The 27,969-nt window shown below is 41.7% G+C and overlaps 1 protein-coding gene across 1 annotated transcript in view; it reads right to left on the bottom strand.

Annotated features, from left to right (window-relative positions):
- The window catches only part of LOC110508669 (TGF-beta receptor type-1), an 88,347-nt gene that overhangs the window by 30,499 nt on the left and 29,879 nt on the right, over positions 1-27,969 (bottom strand). Inside the window, exons 2-3 of the mRNA XM_021589377.3 lie at positions 16,290-16,544; positions 2,679-2,915 (exon numbers count right to left, since the gene is read on the bottom strand). Of these exons, the coding sequence (XP_021445052.1) occupies positions 2,679-2,915; positions 16,290-16,544 (492 nt within the window). The remainder of the gene's footprint in view (positions 1-2,678; positions 2,916-16,289; positions 16,545-27,969) is intronic.

The raw sequence follows: 27,969 nt of genomic DNA, 5'->3' as shown, positions 1-27,969 counted from the left end.
CAGAATGTTATGAAGAGTGATCAGATGAATTGCAAAATCCCTCTTTGCCATGCAAATTGACTGAATCCCCCAAAAACATTTCCACTGCATTTCAGCCCTGCCACAAAAGGACCAGCTGAAATCATGCCAGTGTTCCTCTCGTTAACACAGGTGTGAGTGTTAACGAGGACAAGACCGAAGATCATTCTGTCATGCTGATTGAGTTCGAATAACAGACTGGAAGCTTCAAAAGGAGGGTGGTGCTTGGAATCATTGTTATTCCTTTGTCAATCATGGTTATCTGCAAAGGAAACACGTGCCGTCATCATTTCTTTGCACAAAAAGGGCTTCACAGGCAAGGAGATTGCTGCCAGTAAGATTGCACCTAAATTAACCATTTATCGGATCATCAAGAACTTCAAGGAGAGTGGTTCAATTGTTGTGAAGAAGGCTTCACGGCGCCCAAGAAAGTCCGGCAAGCGCCAGGACCGTCTCCTAAAGTTGATTCAGCTGTGGGATCGGGGCACCACCAGTACAGAGCTTGCTCAGGAATGACACCAGGCAGGTGTGAGTGCATCTGCACGCACAGTGAGGAAAATACTGAGGATAGCCTGGTGTCAAGAAGAGCAGCAAAGAAGCCACTTCTCTCCAGGAAAAACATCAGGGACAGACTGATATTCTGCAAAAGGTACAGGGATTGGACTGCTGAGGACTGGGGACTGAGTCATTTTCTCTGATGAATCCCCTTTCCGATTGCTTGGGGCATCAGGAAAAAAGCTTGTCTGGAGAAGACAAGGTGAGCGCTACCATCAGTCCTGTGTCATACCAACAGTAAAGCATCATGAGACCATTAATGTGTGGGGCTGCTTCTCAGCCAAGGGAGTGGGGGCTCACTCACAATTTTGCCTAAGAACACAGCCATGAATAAAGAATGGTACCAACACATCCTCCGAGAGCAACTTCTCCCAACCATCCAGAAACAGTTTGGTGATGAACAATGCCTTTTCCAGCATGATGGAGCACCTTGCCATAAGGCAAAAGTGATAACTAAGCGGTTCGGGGAACAAAGCATCGATATTTTAGGTCCATGGCCAGGAAACTCCCCAGACCTTAATCCCATTGAGAACTTGTGGTCAATCCTCAAGAAGCGGGTAGACAAACAAAAACCCACAAATTCTGACAAACTCCAAGCATTGATTATGCAAGAATGGGCTGCCATCAGTCAGGATGTGGCCCAGAAGTTAATTGACAGCATACCAGGGCGGATTTCAGAGGTCTGGAAAAAGAAGGACCAACACTGCAAATATTGACTCTTTGCATCAACTTCATGTAATTGTCAACAAAAGCCTTTGACATTTATGAAATGCTTGTAATTATACTTCAGTATTCCATAGTAACATCTGACAAAAATATCTAAAGACACGGAAGCAGCAAACTTTGTGGAAATTAATATTTGGGTCATTCTCAAAACTTTTGGCCACGACTGTACAGTAAGAAAACATCAACAGTCAGACCTGCAGCTATTCTGTTTCAAAGACGTAGAACAAAAAGGTATCTGAGAATAGAACAAATTAACACTGTCTGAAGAGTGACGGTCTTCCATGTTCTCTCATTCTCTAATTTGGAGGTCTGTCTGTCTGGTTTCATCTGGTGTATGTGTACATAAAACAATCTACAGCGTGCTTCTGCCCACATTCCGGCTGCCTGGCTGGTCTGCATTCTTTCCATTCTCTTAAACCTGGCCATTAAAACTCAATGAGTGGAGAGAATAGCCAGCAAGTTCGTGCCAGTTGGAGGGCAGAGAAAAACAAATACTGTCCCGACCTCGCTTCAACAGAGGGTTCATTTTTGAGGCAAACTTGCCCTAACAAGAGTTACTAAATAACTTCTAATCTCAAGTTCTATGGACAGTTAATGTAAAAGCCCTCAGAGGATGATGGCCACACATGAGATGTTGACACATCAAAAGGGTTGGCTGTAAGAGTGTATGATGAGGCTATGATGATAGGTCAAAACTATGTGATTGGAAACATGAATTAGATTATATTTCTCTGATTGAATGATGGTCCTCGTCTGGTCCTCGTCCTCGTCACAGCCTAGCCGGCTGCTAAACTGATGCATTAATGAACACACGTCTCCTTATCATTCACTGAATCAGTCATAGCGAAGAACATTTCCAGCAGCATATTGGCTCTCATCTCGCAAACCACTCTTTTGGAATTTAACAATTGAAGAGTATTGAACAACTTCTTCAATACAACCCACTGAGTATATGAGAAACTAAGAGCTCACAAGGTCAGGATTGCAGCTCTATGGAAACTTCTAAGCCTTTTCAGAACAACTTACATAAGCGGTCAGTTAATGACATTTGTCTGTGCCTACCGACAGACTTGTCCATTGGGCTGATATAACTATGACACAAATCCTCAAAGTATCCCCCCCACCTCTAGATGGAATACTTTAATCAATCCTAAGGGAGATTATAGCACTCCAAGGTGTGAAACCTGTATTGGTAAAGAGATGGGACGCTATTATGTTAGTTTCAGGAACATCTTAATGAAGATAAAACTGGGCATATTGTACAGAGCATTATGGGTATTGTAATAGACCATGCTACACCTCTAAGCTCAGCCATCTGTTGAAAATGTATCTCCCAAAGAGTGTGCTAAATGTACAGTACATCAAACTACAAAACCCACCTGATCCGGAGCCTGAGGTGGTCATGTCGTAGATGAGGTCTTTGAGGGTGTGGCCGTCAGCTAGGAAGGGGTGGTCCATGGTAGGGTCTTCCTCGTTGGGCACGCGGCGGTGGACGACAGAGCGGCTGTGGCACACGTAGAACACCAGCAGCAGCACAAAGCACAGCACACACACCGGCCCTGCGATGACAGCCGCCAGGGCTACTGGGCTCAGGGGGGGCGTACGGGCTGTGGGGACTAAGAAGGGGTGGGGGGGCGGGGGATGATCCAATCGCTGATTACTTTTTTGTACAACACCTGATGTCCCCACAAACGACTTCAACGACAGGCCGTCTCAGTCTGAAGTATGTAGCAAACATAGAGCAGGGGGAAAATTATGTTTGAGTCATCAGGCAACCGGCTATCACCAATCGCAGGAAATCAGTCAGTCCATAAGAGACAATCGCAAGCTGTTTAGTCTGTCCGTAAGAGACAGTTTCCATCAAAATAACTTCCTTACATAATACACACAGCTTTGTTGGGAGTGATAACAAAGCAAGAACTGATAGGATTCCTTTGAAAACACTGCAACAGCCTTGTTGAAACAACAAAAGCATTTCCCAATACTGGCTAGACTTTCTCATATTGACTTGCTGAGAATCAGAAAAGTGTAATCTGCACACAGCGCTGAGACGTGAGAGTGATCAAATATTAAAATGGTACTTTAAGTCAGGCGCTTTCTTTTCTCAGGATAAGGGCCGTCGTGGGACTTCATTACGAAGAATCAAAACTTGCTTCTGGAGCTTTTAAACCGTTCAACTGCCTGGCCACTGCCTGTCAAATCTTTCCAATATTCACAGCTGCACACATAGAGAGGAAGGCTTACTAATGGCTCTGCTATTGCTGTGACACAGCTGAATGACACTACTGTATGGTGAGACAGAGGACATCTGCTAACTATCATACTGAAAAGCACAGCATGGAGGCAGTTTCAGACCCATGACCAAGAATGACAGCACTGAGGTACTTCTTTCTGACCACAAGAGCTAAACCTGACAGCGTGTCCAGGCAGGGACATTGCCTCAGACATAAACAATATTCAGTGACATATAGGACCAGTTTCCTTATCAAAGATTAACCCTCTAGAGTCTAAGCTGGTGGCTAATTTGATGAAACATTTGGCATTACTGCCATTAGCCCATAGAAATGCATTGAATAACAGATTCACTACATGGAACAACAAGATAGTCAAAAGGAAGTTTGTTCTGAAGTGTCTGTCTATCTGAGATAAATAAGAAAGATGGGGAAACACAGACATGAATTTAACCCCTTATTTTAGGTACTAGACTATCTCCATATATACTTCTATTCATTTTTTAAACTAGTACTGGGAACCATCAGACACATTTTGTGAGCAAACCAACCGACAAGTACGTGTTTGTGAGAGTCATCTTTCCAGAGAGGTCATTATAGTTTTTAGAACAAACCGTTCGGATATAACAGTAGTTTTCATGAGTAGACTAATTTTTGTGATGTCTCAATCTGACTAACACCCCTCTCTCTATCTCTGCAACCTTTCACCGCAGATGCAGAAGGGCGATATCGGCGGATGCCGTGGATTGAGACGCATCCCATGCAAAAAAACATCTCCAGCTTCAAACAGACAGATTTTGATGGGGATTTTTTTAGTCGACTGGTTGATTGTTTGGTCTGTTGTTTGGACTGTTGGTTGGCCGAGATTTTTTTTAGTCGAGCAGTGGCAAATATATATTTAAAACATGTATGGCACACGAGGATGCCACGGGGATGGCACACCAGTATCACATTTACCTCAAATTACCATCAATTCTAATCTAAAATGTTTGTTTGATTACGCTAATTTCTGTTGATGGATTCAATATATTATTTATACTACAGTCTTACTGTTGTCATTGTATGAGTGGACACGTTGTTTGCAGAGCGTACAACCTAGGCTACACTTGTGAGAGAATTTTTGGTTTATTTTTATTCTATTTAGAAGTTGTCCATTTATTAATTGTCTTGTTTGGAGCGCTCCTGTCAATCTTGAGTAAGCACACACACCTGATTACGCATAGGAGTAGGCTAGGCTACCTGGCTTGCGTGAAAATGTAGACTTATAAATGCCCATTTGGGGGTCTGATACTATTTCTGATTGTCTTAACTCAACATCACTGTGTAGCTTCTCAAAGTAATTTGTTTACCTACTGTTTGAGGCAAAGCAAAGTCTGTTTTTACATCCATTGAGAATGAAAATAGTTCAACGTAGCCCATTTGAAAAATCTTTCCTGCTCTCTCCCTTTCAAAAATCACTCAGAGTGAAAGGGGGAAAAAATGTCATGCTCTGATTCGGTGGAAACGTCATAAAATAGGCCTGCCTGATTACTTCTTATCCCTTACGCAACTAACCCACTGTTGTGTCTTTCCGGAGCTCAGTGGCCCAGGAAATTGAGTGCCCAGAATATTTTGTTAAATGTTGCAAGTTTGCTAGCACCAGCTTCAAGCCAGACAAAGTTAATAGTTAAAACAGGTCATGCGTAGCCAATGTGATTTATAGGATATTTTCTACAGGCTGCAATGTTTTTATTCGAGTGGCTTTATGTATGCTATTGTTACATATTGTCAATGGAAGTTACTTTTAGATTTGTATAATTTTCATCAACTGGCCCCTCCGTCGCGACGTTACCTGAACGCCCATCTGCGGCCCGCTAATCGTTAGCTGTCTTATCGGCTGCTATCTGAATAGGTCTATCGGGCAATTTTCTTGGGCCACTATAACTATTTTGCCAATTGGATTGGTCCCTTCTACCACACGGAACCCCACTAATCTGCCGACGGAAATGCACGAGGTGGCTAAGAACAGACCTCCATCTTCTGCCAGCTTGCTACCCATGGCCCAGCTAGCTGTCTGAATCGCCGTGACCCCAACCAACCTCACTACTCCCTGGACCCTTATGATCACTCGGCTAAGCATGCCTCTCCTTAATGTCAATATGTCTTGTCCATTGCTGTTCTGGTTAGTGTTTATTGGCTTATTTCACTGTAGAGCCTCTAGCCCTGCTCATTATACCTTATACAACCTTTCAGTTCCACTACCCACACATGCGATGACATCACATGGTATCAATGATGTTTCTAGAGACAATATCTCTCTCATAATCACCCAATGCCTAGGTTTACCTCCACTGTATTCACATCCTACCATACCTTTGTCTGTACATTATACCTTGAAGCGATTTTATCGCCCGCAGAAACCTTCTCCTTTTACTCTCTGTTCCGGACGTCCTAGACGACCAATTCTCATAGCTTTGAGCCGTACCCTTATCCTACTCCTCTGTTCCTCTGGTGATGTAGAGGTGAATCCAGGCCCTGCAGTGCCTAAGCTCCACTCGTATTCCCCAGGCGCTCTCTTTTGATGACTTCTGTAACTGTAATAGCCTTGGTTTCATGCATGTTAACATTAGAAGCCTCCTCCTTAAGTTTGTTTTATTCACTGCTTTAGCACACTCTGCCAACCCGGATGTCCTAGCCGTGTCTGAATCCTGGCTTAGGAAGACCACCAAAAACTCTGAAATCTCAATCCCTAACTACAACATTTTCAGACAAGATAGAATGGCCAAGGGGGCGGTGTTGCAATCTACTGCAGAGATAGCCTGCAGAGTTCTGTCCTACTGTCCAAGTCTGTACCCAAACAATTTGAACTTCTACTTTTAAAAATCCACCTCTAAAAACAAGTCTCTCACCGTTGCCGCCTGCTATTTATAGACCACCCTCTGCCCCCAGCTGTGCTCTGGACACCATATGTGAACTGATTGCCCCCCATCTATCTTCAGAGCTAGTGCTGCTAGGTGACCTAAACTGGGACATGTTTAACTACTTGGTGACAGGGGGCAGTATTTTCACATCTAGATGAAATGCCCAAATTCAACTGCCTGCTACTCATCCCCAGAAGATATGCATATTATTAGTAGATTTGGATAGAAAACACACTGAAGTTTCTAAAACTGTTTGAATCATGTCTGTGAGTATAACATAAATTTAGCAGGCGAAAACCCGAGGACAAACCATTCAGATTTATTTTTTAGGTCACTCTCTTTTCAATGAGTTTTCATTGGAATCCAGATTTCTAAGGGACCTTCTTGCAGTCCCTACCACTTCCACTGGATGTCAACAGTCTTTAGAAATTGGTTGAGGTTTTCCCCGTGTGTAATGAAGACGTAGCCCTGTTCAGAACGAGGGTCACTTCAAGTGTAATGTTAGATAGAGGCGCATGACCAGAAAGCTAGCTACAGTTTGTTTTCCTCCTGTATTGAACACAGATCATCCCGTCTTCAATTTTATCGATTATTAACGTTTAAAAATACCTAAAGTTGTATTACAAAAGTAGTTTGAAATGTTTTGGCAAAGTTTACCGGTAACTTTTGAGATATTTTGTAGTCACGTTGCGCAAGTTGGAACCAGTGTTTTTCTGGATCAAACGCACCAATAAATGGACATTTTGGATATATATTGACGGAATTAATCGAACAAAAGGACCATTTGTGATGTTTATGGGACATATTGTAGTGCCAACAAAAGAAGCCCGTCAAAGGTAAGGCATGAATTATATTTTTATTTCTGCGTTTTGTGTCGCGCCTGCAGTGTTGAAATATGCTTTTCTCTCTTTGTTGACGGAGGTGCTATCCTCAGATAATAGCATCGTTTGCTTTCGCTGAAAAGCCTTTTTGAAATCGGACATGTTGGCTGGATTCACAACAAGTGTAGCTTTAATTTGGTATCTTACATGTGTGATTTCATGAACGTTTGATTTTTATAGTAATTTATTTGAATTTGGCGCTCTGCATTGTCACTGGCTTTTGGCCAGGTGGGACGCGTCCCACATATCCCAGAGAGGTTAACACCCCAGTCATCATACAATCTAAGCTTGATGCCCTCAATCTCACACAAATGATCAATGAACCTACCAGGTACCACCCCAAAGCTGTAAACACGGGCACCCTCATAGATATCATCCTAACCAACTTGCCCTCTAAATACCCCTCTGCTGTTTTCAACCAAGATCTCAGCGATCACTGCCTCATTGCCTGCATCCGTAATGGGACAGAGGTCAAACGACCTCCACTCATCACTGTCAAACGGTCCCTGAAACACTTCAGCGAGCAGGCCTTTCTAATTGACCTGGCCCGGGTATCCTGGAAGGATATTGACCTCATCCCGTCAGTAGAGGATGCCTGGTTATTGTTTTTTATAAATGCCTTCCTCACCATCTTAAATAAGCATGCCCAATTCAAGAAATTTAGAACCAGGAACAGATATAGCCCTAGGTTCTCTCCAGACCTGACTGCCCTTAACCAACAAAAAAACATCCTGTGTCGTTCTGCATTAGCATCAAACAGCTCCCGTGATATGCAACTTTTCAGGGAAGTTAAAAACCAATATACACAGGCAGTTAGAAAAGCCAAAGGCTAGCTTTTTCAAGCAGAAATTTGCTTCCTGCAACACAAACTCAAACTCGTTCTGGGACACTGTAAAATCCATGGAGAATAAGAGCACCTCCTCCCAGCTGCCCACTGCACTGAGGATAGGAAACTCTGTCACCACCAATAAATCCACTATAATTGAGAATTTTAATAAGCATTTTTCTACGGCTGGCCATGCTTTCCACCTGGCATAATCGCATGGTGTGCTTTCGCAGTAAAGCCTTGTTGATATCAGACACTGTGGTTGGATTTACAAGAAGTTTATCTTTAAAATGGTGGATAATACTTGTATGTTTGAGGAATTTTAATTAGGAATTTCTGTTGTTTTGAATTTGGCGCCCTGCAATTTCACTGACTGTTGTCGAGGTGGGACGCTAGCGTACCAGAGAGGTTAACTTTTTATGGCTGCAGGGGCAGTATTGAGTAGCTTGGATGAAAAGGTGCCCATTGTAAACGGCCAGCTCCTCAGTCTCAGTTGCTAATATATGCATATTATTATTAGTAATGGATAGAAAACACTCTGAAGTTTCAAAAACTGTTTGAATTATGTCTGTGAGTATAACAGAACTCAAAAACCTGAGAAATTCCACTTCCTGTTTTTTTTCTGGGGTGGCAGATTTTCAACCAAGCTCTCATTGAAATTACAGCGAGATATGAATGAGTTCACTTCCTACGCCTTCCACTAAATGTCAACAGTCAATAGAACTTTATCTGATGACTAATGTGAAGGGGGGTCGAATGACACAGGAAATAGTCACCACTGCCACGAGTTGACCATGCTTTCACCATGCGCATTCACAGAGGAAGGACCTGCGTTCCACCGGTCATCTGTAGTCATTCTAATTCTCCGGTTGGAACGTTATTCAAGATATATGTAAACAACATTCTAAAGATTGATTCAGTACATCGTTTGACATGTTTCTACTGACTGTTACGGAACTTTTGGACATTTCGTCACGTTATAGTGGACGCGCTTTGTGACGCTGGAATTGTTTACCAAATGCGCTAACCAAAGTACCTAATTGGAAATAAATAACGGACATTTTCGAACAAATCAAGCATTTATTGTGGACATGGGAGTCCTAGGACTGCATTCTGATGAAGTTCATCAAAGGTAAGGAAACATTTCTCATGTATTTTCTGGTTTCTGTTGACTCCAACATGGCGGCTAATTTGGCTTCTGTTCTGAGCGCTGTCTCAGATTATGGCATGTGTTGCTTTTTCCGTAAAAGTAAAAAAAATCTGATACAGCGGTTGCATTAAGGAGAGGTATATCTATAATTCCATGTGTATAACTTGTATTATCACCTACATTTATGATGAGTATTTCTGTTGAAATGATGTGGCTATGCAAAATCACTTGATGTTTTTGGAACTAGTGAATCTAATAAGCCAATGAAAACTCAGATTTTTTTATATAAATATTAACTTTATCAAACAAAACATGCAAGTATTGTGTAACATGACGTCCTATGAGTGTCATCTGATGAAGATAATTCAAGGTTAGTGATTCATTTGATCTTTATTTCTGCTTTTTGTGAATGCTATATTTAGCTGGAAAATGGCTGTGCTTATTGTGGTTTGGTGGAGACCTAACATAATCGTTTGTAGTGCTTTCGCTGAAAAGCCTATTTGAAAATCGGACACTTTGGTGGGATTAACAACAAGATTACCTTTAAAATGATACAAGACACATGTATGTTTTAGGAATTGTAATTATGAGATTTCTGTGGTTTGTATTTGGCGCCCTCTATTTTCACTGGTAGTTGTCATATCGATCCCGGTATTGAGATTGCAGCCATAACAAGTTAACAACCCTTCAGACGAGCTTCAATGCCATACAACTCTCCTTCCGTGGCCTCCAACTGCTCTTAAATGCAAGTAAAACTAAATTCATGCTCTTCAACCGATCGCTGCCTGCACCTGCCCGTCCGTCCAGCATCACTACTCTGGACGGTTCGGACTTAGAATATGTGGACAACTACAAATACCTAGGTGTTTGGTTGGACTCTAAGCTCTCCTCCCAGACTCACATCAAACATCTCCAATCCAAAGTTAAATATAGAATTGGCTTCCTATTTCGCAACAAAGCATCCTTCACTCATGCTGCCAAACATAACCTTGTAAAACTGACCATCCTACCGATCCTCGACTTCGGCGATATAATTTACAAAATAGCCTCCAATACCCTACTCAAAAAATTGGATGCAGTCTATCACAGTGCCATCCGTTCTGTCACCAAAGCCCCATATGCGACCTGTACGCTCTCGTTGGCTGGCCCTCGCTTCATACTCGTCGCCAAACCCACTGGCTCCAGATCATCTACAAGACCCTGCTAGGTAAAGTCACCCCTTATCTCAGCTCGCTGGTCACCATAGCAGCACCCACCTGTAGCACGAGCTCCAGCAGGTACAGTGGGGCAAAAAAGTATTTAGTCAGCCACCAATTGTGCAAGTTCTCCCACTTAAAAAGATGAGAGGCCTGTAATGTTCATCATAGGTACACTTCAACTATGACAGACAAAATGTGGAAAAGAAATCCAGAAAATCACATTGTAGGATTTTTCATGAATGTATTTGCAAATTACAGTGGAAAATAAGTATTTAGTCACCTACAAACACGCAAGATTTCTGGCTCTCACAGACCTGTAACTTCTTCCTCCAATCGTTACCTGTATTAATGGCACCTGTTTGAACTTGTTATCAGTATAAAAGACACCTGTCCACAACCTCAAACAGTCACACTCCAAACTCCACTATGGCCAAGACCAAAGAGCTGTCAAAGGACAACAGAAACAAAATTGTAGACCAGCACCAGGCTGGGAAGACTGAATCTGCAATAGGTAAGCAGCTTGGTTTGAAGAAATCAACTGTGGGAGCAATTATTAGGAAATGGAAGACATACAAGACCACTGATAATCTCCCTCGATCTGGGGCTCCACGCAAGATGTCACCCCGTGGGATCAAAATGATCACAAGAACGGTGAGCAAAAATCCCAGAACCACACGGGGGGACCTAGTGAATGACCTGCAGAGAGCTGGGACCAAAGTAACAAAGCCTACCATCAGTAACACAATACGCCGCCAGGGACTCAAATCCTGCAGTGCCAGATGTGTCCCCCTGCTTAAGCCAGTACATGTCCAGGCCCGTCTGAAGTTTGCTAGAGAGCATTTGGATGATCCAGAAGAAGATTGGGAGAATGTCATATGGTCAGATGAAACCAAAATATAAATTTTGGGTAAAAACTCAACTCGTCGTATTTGGAGGACAAAGAATGCTGAGTTGCATCCAAAGAACATTATACCTACTGTGAAGCATGGGGGTGGAAACATCATGCTTTGGGGCTGTTTTTCTGCAAAAGGACCAGGACGACTGATCTGTGTAAAGGAAAGAATGAATGGGGCCATGTATCGTGAGATTTTGAGTGAAAACCTCCTTCCATCAGCAAGGGCATTGAAGATAAAACGTGGCTGGGTCTTTCAGCATTACAATGATCCCAAACACACCGCCCGGGCAACGAAGGAGTGGCTTCGTAAGAAGCATTTCAAGGTCCTGGAGTGGCCTAGCCAGTCTCCAGATCTCAACCCCATAGAAGATCTTTGGAGGACATCACTGCTCTAGGGGAGATCTGCATGGAGGAATGGGCCAAAATACCAGCAACAGTGTGTGAAAACCTTGTGAAGACTTACAGAAAACGTTTGAACTCTGTCATTGCCAACAAAGGGTATATAACAAAGTATTGAGATAAACTTATGTTATTGACAAAATACTTATTTTCCACCATAATTTGCAATGTGATTTTCTGGATTTTTTTTCTCATTTTGTCTGTCACAGTTGAAGTGTACCTATGATGAAAATTTACAGGCCTCGCTCATCTTTTTAAGTGGGAGAACTTGCACAATTGGTGGCTGACTAAATACTTTTTTTGCCCCACTGTATATCTCTCTGGTCACCCCCAAAGCCAATTCTTCCTTTGGCCGCCTCTCCTTCCAGTTCTCTGCTGCCAATGATTGGAACGAACTACAAAAATCTCTGAAACTGGAAACACTTATCTCCCTCACTAGCTTTAAGCACCAGCTGTCAGAGCAGCTCACACATTACTGCACCTGTACATAGCCCATCTATTATTTAGCCCAAACAACTCTCTTCCACTACTGTATTTATTTATTTGTTTATTTATTTAGCTCCTTTGCACCCCATTATTTATATTTTGCACATTCTTCCACTGCAAATCTACCATTCTAGTGTTTTACTTGCTATATTGTATTTACCTCGCCACCATGGCCTTTTTTTGCCTTCATCTCCCTTATCTCACCTCATTTGCTCACGTTAAATATAGACTTATTTTTCTACTGTATGTTTGTTTTACTCCATGTGTAACTCTGTGTCGTTGTATGTGTCGAACTGCTTTGCTTTATCTTGGCCAAGTCGCAATTGTAAATGAGAACTTGTTCTCAACTTGCCTACCTGGTTAAAAAAAGTGAAATAAATGTTTTTGACAGAATTTGGATTAACCACATCACATTGATTTTGAGATATGAAGACTACTATTAACTAAATGAAACTGTTCCACCAAAATGTGCACATGAAAATCCTAACTGGCACGCAGATCAGTTGAAATTATATTGTAGGAGAGGGTTCAGACTTAAAAAGCATGTTCAATGGAAATCGAATTTGCCTCAGTGTTCAGCAGGGTTTCTGTTGTGGGCCCTGACAAGTGACCGGCATTTTTTTTTACCCATATGCATTAGTAGGTGTTTAACTCATTACCAAATGTGCTCAGAATGACAGAAATAACATTTAGATTATGGTAACTCATCTTATCAGAACATGCAACTTCTGTAATGAAGCAGTCAATAAAACGTCATTTTCAAACATTTGCCAAAATGCAATTAGCTGGAAAACACCATTCTAAACAGGACACATGATACCAGTGATTCCATGTGAACGAGATGATAGGCGGTGCGTGAGTCAAGTTTGGGGAAGTACATTTTCACTATAAAAACTTTGAACATTGAGATATTAAATAAATGATAGATCAGAAGCATAGAATATAAGGAGTGAAATAGACTAGGTTTTATGTCAGAAGTGAATGATTTTCTGTAGAAAGACAGAGTGGATTTGGAATGTGTTGGGTGGATGGGAGGAGATCACAGGGTTGTTATAGGGGAGCGGATGGGCATCTGTGTATTAGGCAAAGGAGGGGTTGAGGTCAGGTTAGGTCCCCTGAATGGAGTAATAAGTGTTTATTACCCTATTGCCCTCTTCCTGTGGAACCATCTGTGGGGTGATGCACAATTGGTCTAGCGTCGTCTGGGTTAGGGAGGGTTTGGCTGGTAGGGAAATCCTTGTATCATCGTGCACCAGCGACTCCTGTGGCGGGTCGGGCACAGTGCGCGCTAACCAAGGTTGCCAGGTGCACAGTGTTTCCTACGACACATTGGTGCGGCTGGCTTCCGGGTTGGATGGCGCTGTGTTAAGAAGCAGTGCGGCTTGGTTGGGTTGTGTATCGGAGGACGCATGACTTTCAACCTTCGTCTCTCCCGAGCCCGTACGGGAGTTGTAGCGATGAAACAAGATAGTAACTACTAAACAATTGGATACCACGAAATTAGGGAGAAAAAGGGGTAAAATTCAACAACAAAAAAAAACACAAACAAACGGTATAAGATACATGTATGTTTGAGGAATTTTTATTATGATATTTCTGTTTTGAATTTGGCGTCCTGCACTTTCACTGGCTGTTGTCATTTTGATCCCGTTAACGGGATTGCAGCCCAAAGAAGTTTTAAACAGTTTGGAAAATTCCAGAAAATTATGTCATGGCTTTAGAAGCTTCTGATAGGCGACATTCAAACCCAGTGCCTCTTTGCTTGACATGGGAAAATCAAAAGAAATCAGCCAAGAGCTCAAAAAAAAAATTGGAGACCTCTACAAGTCTGGTTCATCCTTGGGAGCAATTTCCAAATGCCTGAAGGTACCACTTTCATCTTTACAAACAATAGTACACAAGTTTAAACACCATGGGACCACGCAGCCGTTGCGCCGCTCAGGAAGAAGAGGCCTTCTGTCTCCTAGAGATGAACGTACTTTGGTGCGAAAACTGCACATCCATCCCAGAACAACAGCAAAGGACCTTGTGAAGATGCTGGAGGAAACAGGTACAAAAGTATCTATATCCACAGTAAATGAGTCCTATATCAACATAACCTGAAAGGCCGCTCAGCAAGGAAGAGGCCACTGCTCCAAAACCGCCATAAAAAAGCCAGACTACAGTTTGCAACAGCACATGGGGACAAAGATCGTACTTTTTGGAGAAATGTCCTCTGGTCTGTCGAAACAAATATAGAACTGTTTGGCCATAATGACCATCGTTATGTTTGGATGAAAAGGGGGGAGGCTTGCAAGCCAAAGAACACCATCCCAACCGTGAATCACAGGGGTGGCATCATCATGTTGTGGGGGTGCTTTGCAGCAGGAGGGACTGGTGCACTTCACAAAATAGATGGCATCATGAGGTAGGACAATTATGTGGATATATTGAAGCAACATCTCCAGACATCAGTCAGGAAGTTAAAGCTTGGTCGCAAATGGGTCTTCCAAATGGACAATGACCCCAAGCATACTTCCAAAGTTGTGCCAAAATAGCTTAAGGACAACAAAGTCAAGGTATTGGAGTGGCCATCACAAAGCCTTGACCTCAATCCTATAGAAAATGTGTGGGCAGAACTGAAAAAGGACTCCTACAAACCTGACTCAGTTACACCAGCTCTGTCAGAGGAATGGGCCAAAATTCACCCAACTTATTGTGGGAAGCTTGTGGAAGGCTACCCGAAATGTTTGACACAAGTTAAACAATTTATAGGCAACGCTACCAAATACTAATTGAGTGTATGTAAACTTCTGACCCACTGGGAATGTGATGAAAGAAATTAAAGCTGAAAAAAAAAAAAAATCGCTCTACTATTATTCTGACATTTCACATTCTTAAAATGAAGTGGTGATCCTAATTGACCTAAAACAGGGCATTTTTACTAGGATTAAATGTCAGGAATTGTGAAAAACTGAGTTTAAATGTATATGGCTAAGGTGTATGTAAATTTCCGACTTCAACTGTATATACTTGTGATGGTTTGAAATTATTTTTTGTCTGAATGCAGCTGTGTCGACCCTTTGGGAAGAATTAAACTTGGTTAAGCTTCTCTAGTGTCCGCGAGTTATTTACTCTGAAAAATAACAACCTAACAGCATGTAAGATAACCCGCCTAGCTAATGTTAGCTAGCTTGCTAGAATTCGTAACATTTTGTAAATTTTTCTAAGTTGTGAAATATTGTGTTTTGCAAATTCGTAACATATAAAACTTTTAAATGTTTTGCAAATTATTAACATACTGTATAACACAAATTGTAATTCATAAAATATCATATGAAATGGGCAATGTACATCCACAAATTAATACATACCACACGAAACATAACATTTCATACTAAAATGGAGGGTCCCCGAATTTACGTACTGAATAATACGAAATGCTCTGAGACCAAGTTGAAAACCAATTACTGCAAAGTTAAACAAACCATAAAACTCTATGCACAAGGACTACTTTCAACAATTTCCACTGAACATGAAAAAAAAACGATTTACTTACAGTGCAGATGCAAAGTTTGATAACAATGATGGTTTTTGCGGTCATTTTGTTACTAAACTTTGCATCTGCACTGTTCTTCGAGTAAAAGTGTTTTGTAAAAATGTATGTGGAAACTGTAAAACATTGTTCTTGTGCATTGAGTTGTATGGTTTAACTTTGCAGTCATTGGTTTTTGTTTGACATGTATTCTAAAGTGAAAAATCAGTCTCCATGCCATTGTTATGGTGTTGTTGCCCATTCCTAATCCCTACCCCAAAGCATTTTTGTATATCTGAAATGATTGGGAAAGTATAAGCAATATGGTAATATGATGAGAGGTATGGTAATATGTTGGGTAACATTTTCACCATACTACTTCCTTCTATTTACTCCCTTCAGATCTACTGTACACAGTTGCACTGCAATTGCCTATGAACTAGTGGTGGATTTGGGGCAGGGCATGTGAGTGTGTGAGAGATGAGACTGGAGCCATATCAGACACTTACATGTCAACGAGTAGTCGCCCGGATCGGGGTCTTTGTTACACATGTCTGTGTTGCAGCAGACAGGGACCACCCCAGTGTTCTCTTTTTTCGATGGGGCGCAGACAAATGGCCTGTCCTTAGGGATGAGGTCTGCCTCAGGTAAACACATGCTCCCCTGTGCCACCATCTTACTGCCTGACTTCACGAAGGACACAAAGCACAGGCCGTCCGTGTAGCAGGTGCTGTTACTACACCACTGGCAGTGGCACTGCAATGCTAAAGGAGGAAAGAGAGAAAGGTAGTTATTGATTACACATAACACAGAAAAAGAAGGGACATGGGTCTTTCTATAAACTAAAGTATCCGTGAGCATGTCTTGTAGTGGACAGCTGTTTGGAGCTGATACAAAGTAATTAATGACCATTTGCCTTTTTTTTGTGTCAAAATATTAAGCTGTAAAAGGGACATCGATAAAAAAAAGGAACATCGATACTCTCAATATAGTTCATGAGTTGAATCAAACCCTGTTTAAACAGGGGTGTTAACATTTAAATACAGCTCCCCCCTACTTTGTGCAATTTCTGCCTGAAGACATACCCAAATCTAACAGCCTATAGCTCAGGCACAGAACCAAGGATATGCATATTCTTGGTATCATTTGAAAGAAAACACTCTGACGTTTGTGTACATGTGAATTGAATGTAGGAGAATAACACAATAGATCTGGTTTAGATAAAACAATGAAAAGAAACCATACGTTTTTTATTTTTGTATCATCATCTTTAAAATGAACAAGATAAAACAAACATTCAGATAGGATGATGCGGACAATTTCAGTGAAAAATATAAGAGGGCCACAGTACTTGTGCAAAGTTTCAGAATGATAACTTCCAAAATGAGTGTGCTTACATGACATTTATCATGAAGTCACCCAGGTGTCCCACACAAGTAGCCCAAATGTCCCCAAGTGGCCAAATTGGTGAAGGTATACATTTTGAAACAAATAACTATATACAAAATACCAAAATGGTATTCTAACACAACCCCCTCCAAAAAAAATAGAAAAAAAGGGGGAAAAAAAAGGAAAAAATTATAATAATTGATTAAAAAAATACATGAAAAAAAAAATATATATAGACATTTACAAAATAACATGGGTAACTATTTACACACTTTCAATATTTGGAAGACCCTCAGTCCTCTATCAAATGAAATCTATTTATATAGCCTCAGCCTAAAACCCCAAACAGCAAGCAATGCAGGTGTAGAAGCACGGTGGCTAGGAAAAACTCCCTAGAAAGGCAAAAACCTAGGAAGAAACCTAGAGAGGAACCAGGCTATGAGGAGTGGCCAGTCCTCTTCTGGCTGTGCCGGGTGGAGATCACAGTGCTTGTAGAGGGTGCAACAGGACAGCACCTCAAGAGTAAAAATGAACAGTTTAGGGTTCCATAGCCGCAGGCAGAACAGTTGAAACTGGAACAGCGGCAAGGCCAGGTGGACTGGGGACAGCAAGGAGTCATCATGCCAGGTAGTCCTGAGGCATGGTCCTAGGACTCAGGTCCTCCGAGAGAGAGAAAGAGAGAATTAGAGAGAGCATACTTAAATTCACACAGGACACCGGATAAAAGACTCCCATTAGAATCGTTTCACATATGAGTCCTGAATCAACAGGTATAATAAACAGATATATACAGTGGGGCAAAAAAGTATTTAGTCAGCCACCAATTGTGCAAGTTCTCACCGTTAAAAAATTGAGAGAGGCCTGTAAATGTTCATCATAGGTACACTTCAACTATGACAGACAAAATGAGGTGAAAAAAAATCCAGAAAATCACATTGTAGGATTTTTAATGAATTTATTTGCAAATTATGGTGGAAAATAATAATGCAATATTTATTTAACTAGGCAAGTCAGTAAAGAACAAATTCTTATTTACAATGATGGCCTACCGGGGAACAGTGGGTTAACTGCCTTGTTCAGGGGCAGAACGACAGATTTTTACCTTGTCAGCTCGAGGAATCGATCCAGCAACCTTTCGGTTACTGGCCCAACGCTCTAACCACTTTGCTACCTGAAGCCCCAAATACATAGGAGAAGAGTAATGCATGATACGAAGACATTAAGGAAATGAAACACTAGCCACTTTAATAAAGCGGCCAGTGATTCCTAAGCGATGTCTATAGGCAGCATCCTCTGATGTGCTGGAGATGGCTGTTTAACAGTAAGTGTTGTAATATAAAATACAATACGGTATATACATATGAAATGGGTGATGCAATATGTAAAACACAATTTAAAAGTGACTAAGGTACCATAGAAGTGTGGAGTGCAGGTTATACATACGAGATGAGTAATTCTAGATTCAGAAACATTAAAGTAGCTAGTGATCCATTTCTAAAAGTGGCCAGTGATTCCTAATCTATGTCTATAGGCAGCCGCCTCTGATGTGTTAGTGATGGCTGTTTAGCAGTCTGATGAGATTGAAAAACAGCTTCTGTCTCTTGGTCCCAGCTTTGATGCATTCAAAACATATTGGAGTTATTTTCATTAAATAAACTGTGATTTATTAGACATACAGTGATATGAACAAAATTAGAAAGACTGCATGGGGGCTTTAATACCTGTCAAATACTTGCTTCCTCTGTCCTAAGAAGAGTTCAATTGCATTTCCTTGATTTGTTTCATCCTCAAAACCCATTGGATGAGAAGGTCAGAGGTCCTTCCCTCTCACCTTATACAATGGGGTTTGAGAAGGTGAGAAGAGAGGACATGAGGAATCGAGATTCTCCCCTTGATTTCCCCTCCCCCCGATTCCTCTCACCTTTCAAAGCATATTGGGGGAGAGGAGTGAAGGTTCCTCCCCTCAGGCTAAAATGTACTTTCAAGCAGAGGCAAGGAGTAGAGGAAACGAGGACAGAGGAAGCAATAATTCGACAGCTAGTTCAGACACAGACTCACACAAAATTTTTATTGATTATGATTTCATTATTATTACAATATTTCAATGATTTTGTTGACAGAACCCATTGTACTATATTACATATTAAAACAAAATAACAAAATAAGCATAGCCAAGTCAATACCTTAACATTTCTCTGTTTGTCCGGAATTTAAACCAGCCATTGAAAATTGGCATTCTTTGTGCACAACAGGTAAGGATGTTCTTTCAGAGCAGTAATTTCAGGATAAATGTGATCACAGCAGCTGTGGTTTGTAAGTAGCCTACACAATGTGGTTGATAGTGGGTTGCAACCGCAGATGCTACAGGACACACCGTAAGTAGCTGGAAAGTGTTGCTAATGCTTTTACTGCAACAGGAGAGTCCAGACTCTAGAGAGTTCTTATTCATCAGCCTTTGGTCCCATAGCTCAGGTTACACAGGGAGGGTGGAAGGAGGTGTGTGTGTGTGTGTGTGTAACAGTGGCACCATGCAGAGCTGCAGCTAACACAGGCCAGATGTAGTGGGCCCTGCAATATACTCAACCTGCAGCGAGCTCCTGTGACCACACACCACACACACACCGGAGGAGCAACAGGCCAAACCTCAAAACAGCCTTGCATCAAACCACAGGGTACAATTAAAGCAGTTTTTTTTTTTTTTTTTTTTTTTTTTTTTTTTTTTTTTTTTTTTTTTTTTAACCTTTATTTAACCAGGCAAGTCAGTTAAGAACAAATTCTTATTTTCAATGACGGCCTGGGAACAGTGGGTTAACTGCCTGTTCAGGGGCAGAACGACAGATTTGTACCTTGTCAGCTCGGGGGTTTGAACTCGCAACCTTCCGGTTACTAGTCCAACACTCTAACCACTAGGCTACCCTGCCGCCCGTTTGGGATAGCAGGCTGGCTAGACGGACTTCTAGAGCTCTGGCTTGAAACAAGATCGGAGAGGGAGATAGAGGGCGGCCATTAAAGGAATGCTAGGAGTAAATGGACATCTGCTGCATTCCTAGAGAGAATCTTGGGGTCAGGACTTGAGTGGGAGTTGTAATGGCAGCAGTACTGCAGAGAGAGTCAGGGGAGGGAGAGTAGTTATGTGAGAGAGAATGGGCCATGGTAGAGTGGCAGTCTGATCATATATCCTGTAGCACTGACTGAGGGATCCATCAAACCTGAGATAACTATTGTTTTAACTATGCTTTGTGGGAAAAAAAATATGGTTTTCCCAGGGGAAGAAAGTTACTTTGGAAGGGACAACAACTAATAGATATTCAAAAAAAAAAGACAACTTTTTAAAAAGTATTTGAATACAGATCTGATAAAGAAACTACTTTAAAAACATTCAGTGCATAACCTACTTAAGTATTCAGACCCTTTTGTTATGAGACTCAAAATTGAGCTCAGGAACATCTTGTTTCCATTGATCATCCTTGAGATGTTTCTACAACTTGACTGGAGTCCACTTGTGGTAAATTCAATTGATTGGACATGATTTGGAAAGGTACACACCTATCTATATAAAAAGGTCCCACAGTTGACAGTGCAAAAACCAAGCCAGAGCAAAAACCAAGCCATGAGGTCGAAGCAATTGTCCGTAGAGCTCAGAGACAGGATTGTGTCGAGGCAAAGATCTGGGTACGGGTACCAAAAAATGTCCGCAGCATTGAAGGTCCCCAAGAACACAGTGACCTCCATCATTCTTAAATGGAAGAAGTTTGGAACCACCAAGACTCTACCTAGAGCTGGCTGCCGGGCCAAATTGAGCAATCGGGGGAAAAGGGCCTTGGTCAGGGAGGTGACCAAGACCCCGATGGTCACTCTAACAGAGCTCTAGAGTTCCTCTGTGGAGAAGGTAGAACCTTCCAGAAGGACAACCATCTCAGAGGGACTCCACCAATCAGGCCTTTATGGTAGAGTGGTCAGACAGAAACCACTCCTCAGTAAAAGGCACATGACAGCCCACTCTGAGTTTGGCAAAAGGCACCTAAAGGACTTGCAGACCATGAGGAATTCTCTGGTCTGATGAAACCAAGATTTTACTCTTTGGCCTGCATGCCAAGCGTCACATCTGGAGGAAACCTTGCACCGTCCCTACTGTAAAGCAAAGTGGTGGCAGCATCATGCTGTGGCGATGCTTTTCAGCGACAGGGACTGGGAGACTAGTAAGGATTTAGGGCAAGATGAACAGAGCAAAGTACAGAGAGACCCTTGATTAAAACCTCCTCCAGAGAGCGCAGGAGCTCAGACTGGGGTGATGGTTCACCCAACAGGACAACAACCCTAAGCATATAGCCAAGACAACGCAAGAGTGGCTTCGGGATAAGTCTCTGAATGCCCTTGAGTTGCCCTGCCAGAACCCAGAATTGAACATCTCTAAAGAGACCTGAAAATAGATGTGCAGCAACACTCCCCATCTAACCAGAGAGCTTGAGATGATCTGCAGAGAAGAATGGGAGAAACTCTCCAAATACAAGTGTGCCAAGCTTGTAGCGTCATACACAAGAAGACTCAAGGCTGAAATCCCTGCCAAAAGTGCTTCAACAAAAGTACTGAGTAAAGGGTCTGATTACTTAAGTAAGTTTTTTACACATTTCAAAAAGTTTAACTGTTTTTGCTTTGTTATTATGGAGTATTTTCCAAATCATGTCCAAACCCCTCAAACACCATTGGGATGAATTGTAACGCAACAATGTTCCATCATCTAGTGGAAAGCCTTCCCAGAAGAGTGGAGGCTGTTATCCTCACTAGGCTAGGGGACAGCATTCTGAATTTTGGATGAAAAGCATGCCCAAAGTAAACTGCCTGCTACTCAGGCCCAGAAGATAGGATATGCATGTAATTAGTAGAGTTGGATAGATAACACTCTAAAGTTTCCTTAACTGTTAAAATAATGTCTGTGAGTATAACAGAACTGATATGAAAACCCAAGGAAAATCCATCCAAGAAGTGCCTTTATTTTGAAATGCCTGCTTTTCCATTGAAAGCCTATCCATCATACAAAGACTTATGATGCAGTTCACGATCTCTATGGCTTCCACTACATGTGGCCAGTCTTTAGGCATTGTTTCAGGCTTTTACTCTGAAAAATGAGGGAGGAACACAACTTCAATGAGAGGACAGTGGAAATTTCCAGACATGAATCCAGCATCCGGGAACGCGCATTATGAATACCAAGCATACTTCCAAAGTTGTGGCAAAATGGTTCAGGGACATCAAAGTCAAGGTATTGGAGTGGCATCACAAAGCCCTGACCTCAATCCTATAGAAAATGTGTGGGCAGAACTGAAAATGCATGTGCGAGCAAGGAGTCCAACAAACCCGACTCAGTTACAAACCTGACTCAAACCTGACTCCTGCTCTCAGGAGGAATGGGCCAAAATTCACCCAACTTATGTGGGAAGCTTGTGGAAGGCTACCCGAAATGTTTGACCCAAGTTAAACAATTTAAAGGCAATGCTACCAAATACCAATTGAGTGTATGTAAACTTCTGACACACTGGGAATGTGATGAAAGAAATTAAATCTGAAATAAATCACTACTATTATTCTGACATTTCACATTCTTAAAATAAAGTGGTGATCCTAACTGACCTAAGACAGGAAATTTCTACTAGGATTAAAATGTCAGGATGTGAAAAACTGAGTTTAAATATATTTGGCTAAGGTGTATGTAAACTTCCGACTTCAACTGTACATTTTACCTCAAATAGCCCGACAAACCGGTACACCCGCACATTGACTCTGTACAGGTACCACCTGTAAGTTGCCTCGCTACTGTTATTTAAAAAAAAGAAGTATTTCTTTACATATCTATTGTTTACCTAATACCTATTTTTTACTTAAACACTGCACTGTTGATTAAGGGCTTGTATGTAAGCATGTCACTGTAAGGTTGTGTTGTATTCGGCGCACATGACATATAAACTTTTATTTGATCAAAATGTGTTACACTTCATAGCACGCCGTTGAAAAACACCAAAAGATCAGACAAAGGTGCCTAGTGTCAAAGATTTTTAGGGAGCCGCTAGTTATAAACTAGCCCATCTTTTCTTTAGTGGCTTCCTTACCAATTGACCATAGCCACTGCAGAAGTGGGGTTGTTTAGGATGCATACAGTCCACATTTGAAGTTCCCAAATTACAAAAACATTCAATGAGTTCCAGGGATATGTTGCAAAAAATAAAATACATTTAAAAAAAAAAAAAAGTTTGTTACTGGGCCCCTTCAACCGATGAACCTGCACAGGGTATTGATGCAGGAATCAGTATCCAGATCACTAGCAACTTCTAGATGGACAGCTCGATTCACACCATACCACTTCACATGAATGTGACCTCTATGGGGCCGAAGTAATCTATGCCTACATGGGTGAAAGGCGGAAAATCAGGTGACACCACATCTTGTGGAAGGTCAGCCATCTTCTGTTCTCCAGCTTTAGCTTGCATCCACCTGTACATGACACAGCTCTTAAGGATCTTCCTTGCTAAGGAGTTGGCACAGGGTATCCAATACCGCTGGCAATGTTTTGTAAGCATGTGATCTCTCCCAGTAGCCAACCCACTCATGGATGTGGAGTAAGATCATTCTGGGGATGTAGGAGTCTTTGGGAAGGATCATAGGATTCTTCAGTTCCTTAGGCATAGCAGCTTTGCTTAACCTTCCTCTCACTCTCAGAATGCCATAGTCAACAATTGGATCAAGCTTACAGATTGAGCCGCTTCCCTTGGCACATTGTCTTCCTTTCCCAACGAGTGAAATTTCTTGTTTAAAGTGCTGAATTTGCTCAAATCGAATGATGTCCTTTTCTCTGTGGATGACCTAGACGAAGCAGAGACTTTCTTTTCCAAACGTCAGTTTGATCCTCAATTTGTTCTTTCAGTGAGTTTATTAACTCTTTGGACGGACTCTTTTCTTCTACACTTGTACTGTTCACGATGACATCTTTTCTCACCTCTGGATCATCCGGAGGGAGGAAGCCAAGCTCCTTCGGGACTTTCAACCATTCTGTTTCTGCTTTCTCCAGGAATTCTGGTCCTTTGAGCCATCTCAGAGTTCAGGAAAGTTTCAACATGTAACCCTCGAGGCATTGTCAGCTGGGTTGTGTTTGGAGTTCAAAAACCTCCACTGTACAGCTTTGATAGGTCACGGATTACAGCAACCCTATTAGCTTGGTATCGTTGCGGATGTATTTTAGCACAGACTGAGTCCAGAAAGTTTACTCCTCAAGTTCAATCTGGAGCACCAACCTTAACATCCTGCCAACTTGCACAGTCAATGTTGCTGCAGCAAGTTTCAGTCTGGGGATCGTCATCTGCTTGAGTGGAGTCACCCATAGGTTCACAAACGGTATGGGAAAATCAAGGTAACTTGCCGTGCCATAGCCTTGTTCACTTGCGTCACCGAAGTGATACAGCTGTGTGGTCTTGACCAAAGTTATCAGGTATCATGCACCTGTCAATCTGGAATCTGGACAGCTTGTCCAGTTGAGGGCCATGTCTCCCATGAAATTAGAATGTTGGTCGGGGATGACTTCGTCCCATCCACACTTCCACAAAGAATTTGCTTTGCCTTTAATATGAATGGGGAGAGGAAACCTAATGGATCATAAACAGAGCTGACAGTTGAGAGAATACCTCTTCTTGTAAGGGGTCTGTTCTTGATGGTGACTCGGAAGATAACCGCATCACTTTCAATGTTCCATCGGATTCCAAGTGCCATTTCAACAGGCAGCTTCTCTCTGTCCATGTCCAGTTCTTTTATCTGCTTGGCTTTGCGTTCATCAGGGATAGAAGCTAGCACAGCACGGCTCTTGCTTACCCACTTGGTCAACTTGAACCCATCCCGAGAGCACACAGGAGGTTTTTTTGTGAGAGCTATGGCTTGTTCTTCTGTGGCCACTGATTTGAGGCAGTCATCAACATACAAGTTGGACTTGACTCTTTCAATCACCTCTTCATCGTACTTCTCAAAAGTTGTCTTATGCAGTCTTTCACAGTGCAAAGTTTGCACAACTTGGAGAGAATATAGCACCCGAAAAGATGTACCGTCATTCTGTACTCCTCCAATCTTTAGTTAGTATCACCATCTGGCCACCATAGGAATCACAGGAAGTCTAAGTCATCTTCATGGACACGTACTTGATGGAACATTCCTTCGATGTCTGCCATCATGGCAATGTGCTCTTGCCGAAATCTTAGCAAGATTCCGATGAGCGTGTTTGCCAGGTCATATCCTTGAAGGAGTTCACTGTTGAGAGATATGCCTTTATATGATGATGAGCAGTCAAACACCACTCCTATTGTTCCTTTGAGCTTATGGTGAATGCCATGGTGTGGTATGTACCATACCTTGGCTTTCTCTGAGGCGCTATTCTTGTGATACCCGCTCGTCATAACCTTTAGTTATTACCAATTCCATGAAACCTTTGTATTTTGCAGCGTAAACTTCATCCTTCTTAACTTCTTATGGATGGGGGGGGGGGGGGCAGTATTGAGTAGTTTGGATGAATAAGGTGCCCAGAGTAACCTGCCTGCTACTCAGGCCCAGAAGCTAAGATATGCATATTACACTCTGAAGTTTCTAAAGCTGTTTGAATGATGTCTGTGAGTATAACAGAACTCATATGGCAGGCAAAAACCAGAGATAAAATTCAACCAGGAGGTGGGAAATCTGAGGTTTGTAGGTTTTCAAGTCTTTGCCTATCCAAGATAGTGTACATTTGGTCCGATTGCACTTCCTACGCCTTCCACTAGATGTAGAGCAACAGCTTTCAGAACCTTGTTTCAGGCTTCTACTGTGAAGGGGGAGCGAATAAGAGCTGTTTGACTAAGAGGTCTGGCAGAATGCCATGAGCTAAATCATGCACGTGGCCGTGAGAGCGAGCTGCGTATCTTTTCCTTTCTAAAGACAAAGGAATTGTCCGGTTGAAACATTATTGAAGATTTATGTTAAAAACATCCTAAAGATTGATTCTATACATCGTTTGACATGTTTCTACGAACTGTAATATAACTTTTTGACTTTGTCTGGACTAAGTGCCTGCGCCTCGTTAATTTGGATTTGTGAACTAAATGCGAACAAAAAGGAGGTATTTGGACATAAATTCCATAATACATCGAACAAAACAAACATTTATTGTGGAACTGGGAATCCTGGGGGTGCATTCCGATGAAGATCATAAGGTAAGTGAATATTTATAATGCTATTTCTGACTTCTTTTGACTGGCATGGCAGGTGTCTGTTTGGCAGGTGGCAGGTGTCTGTTTGGCTTGTAGTATGCTTTTTCCGTAAAGCTTTTTTGAAATCTGAAACAGAGGTTGCATTAAGGAGAAATACATGGAATTAAAGATGTACAACACTTGTATTTTCATCAACATTTATGATGAGTATTTCTGTAAATTGATGTGGCTATCTGCAAAATCACCAGCTGTTTTGGAAGCAAAACATTACTGAACATAACGCGCCAATGTAAACCGAGATTTTTTTATTTTTTATTATAGTTTATCGAACAAAACATACATGTATTGTGTAACATGAAGTCCTATAAGTGTCATCTGATGAACTTATATCTCCCTCACTAACTTTAAGCATTAGCTGTCAGCGCAGCTCACCGATCGCTGCAGCTGTCCATCTGGAAATAGCCCAACCAACCACCTAGCACATTCCCATATTTGTTTCTGCTCTTTTGCACACCAGTATTTCTACTTGCGCATCCTCATCTGCACATATATCACTCCAATGTAAATTGTAATTACTTCCGGTCGAATTCTCAGCCAAACGTGAAGAGCTAACGGAGTTATTTCGGCTACAAAAATAATATTTTTGGAAAAAAGGAACATTTGCTATCTAACTGGGAGTCTCGTTAGTGAAAACATCCGAAGCTCATCAAAGGTAAATTATTTAAATTTGATTGCTTTGCTGATTTGTGAAAATGTTGTCTGCTGCTAGCTAGGCATAATGCTATACTAGACTATCGATAAACTTACACAAATGCTTGTCTTGCTTTGACTGTAAAGCATAATTTCAAAATCTGAGATGACAGGGTGATTAACAAAAGGCTAAGCTGTGTTACACTAAATTTCATGAAAATGAATATTTTCTAGAAAATATTTTTTATCCATTGCGTTATGCTAATTACTGTAGTTGATGACAACGCTCCCGGGTCGGTAGTTACAAGTGATCTTGATCTCAGACCTGTTGGCAGCCGACCAATGAATGCTCACCAGCACAAAATACACAAGATACTGGGAGCAGAGGGTAGGTGCCTGGTCTCTTTACTTTGAATGTTTGCAACTCTGAACAAGCTTCTTCCCCCAACTCTTGGACTTGAACTGCTGTTTAAAGGTCTGCTGCGGGATTGGTTTTTAAAAAGATTTTGTTGGACAGGGAATCTTGAACATCTCCATACAACGGATACTGCAATATTTTGGCCTGTTTTTCAATGAACGTCATTGAACTGGGCCCTCAGGTGGCTTCTTTATAAAATATCACACGCTGTAGACCTACATTTATCCCTTCATTTGTAGGAGAGTTTGACATTATCAACTTTGTTGGGAGGGAAGATTAAGCTCTTCCATGTTCTGTACGTCTTGCATAGCGTTTTAGCAACCTATAAAATAGTGCCTCGCCACCCAGTCCCTTTCCATCATCCGGTTTGATGTTTGTCCAGTTCCAAACTTTTTCCATCTAAGCAGTGGTGACTGATTTCATTGCCAAAGTATTCCTTTAACAACCTCAGCATAGCCTATTCTGGCCTCCATATGC

Source organism: Oncorhynchus mykiss, chromosome 28, assembly GCF_057628025.1.
Source record: "Oncorhynchus mykiss isolate SJ-2025 chromosome 28, ASM5762802v1, whole genome shotgun sequence".
Taxonomy (NCBI): Eukaryota; Metazoa; Chordata; class Actinopteri; order Salmoniformes; family Salmonidae; genus Oncorhynchus; species Oncorhynchus mykiss.
The sequence above is the reverse complement of the archived record's forward strand: the minus strand, read 5'-3'. Positions and strand labels throughout refer to the sequence as shown.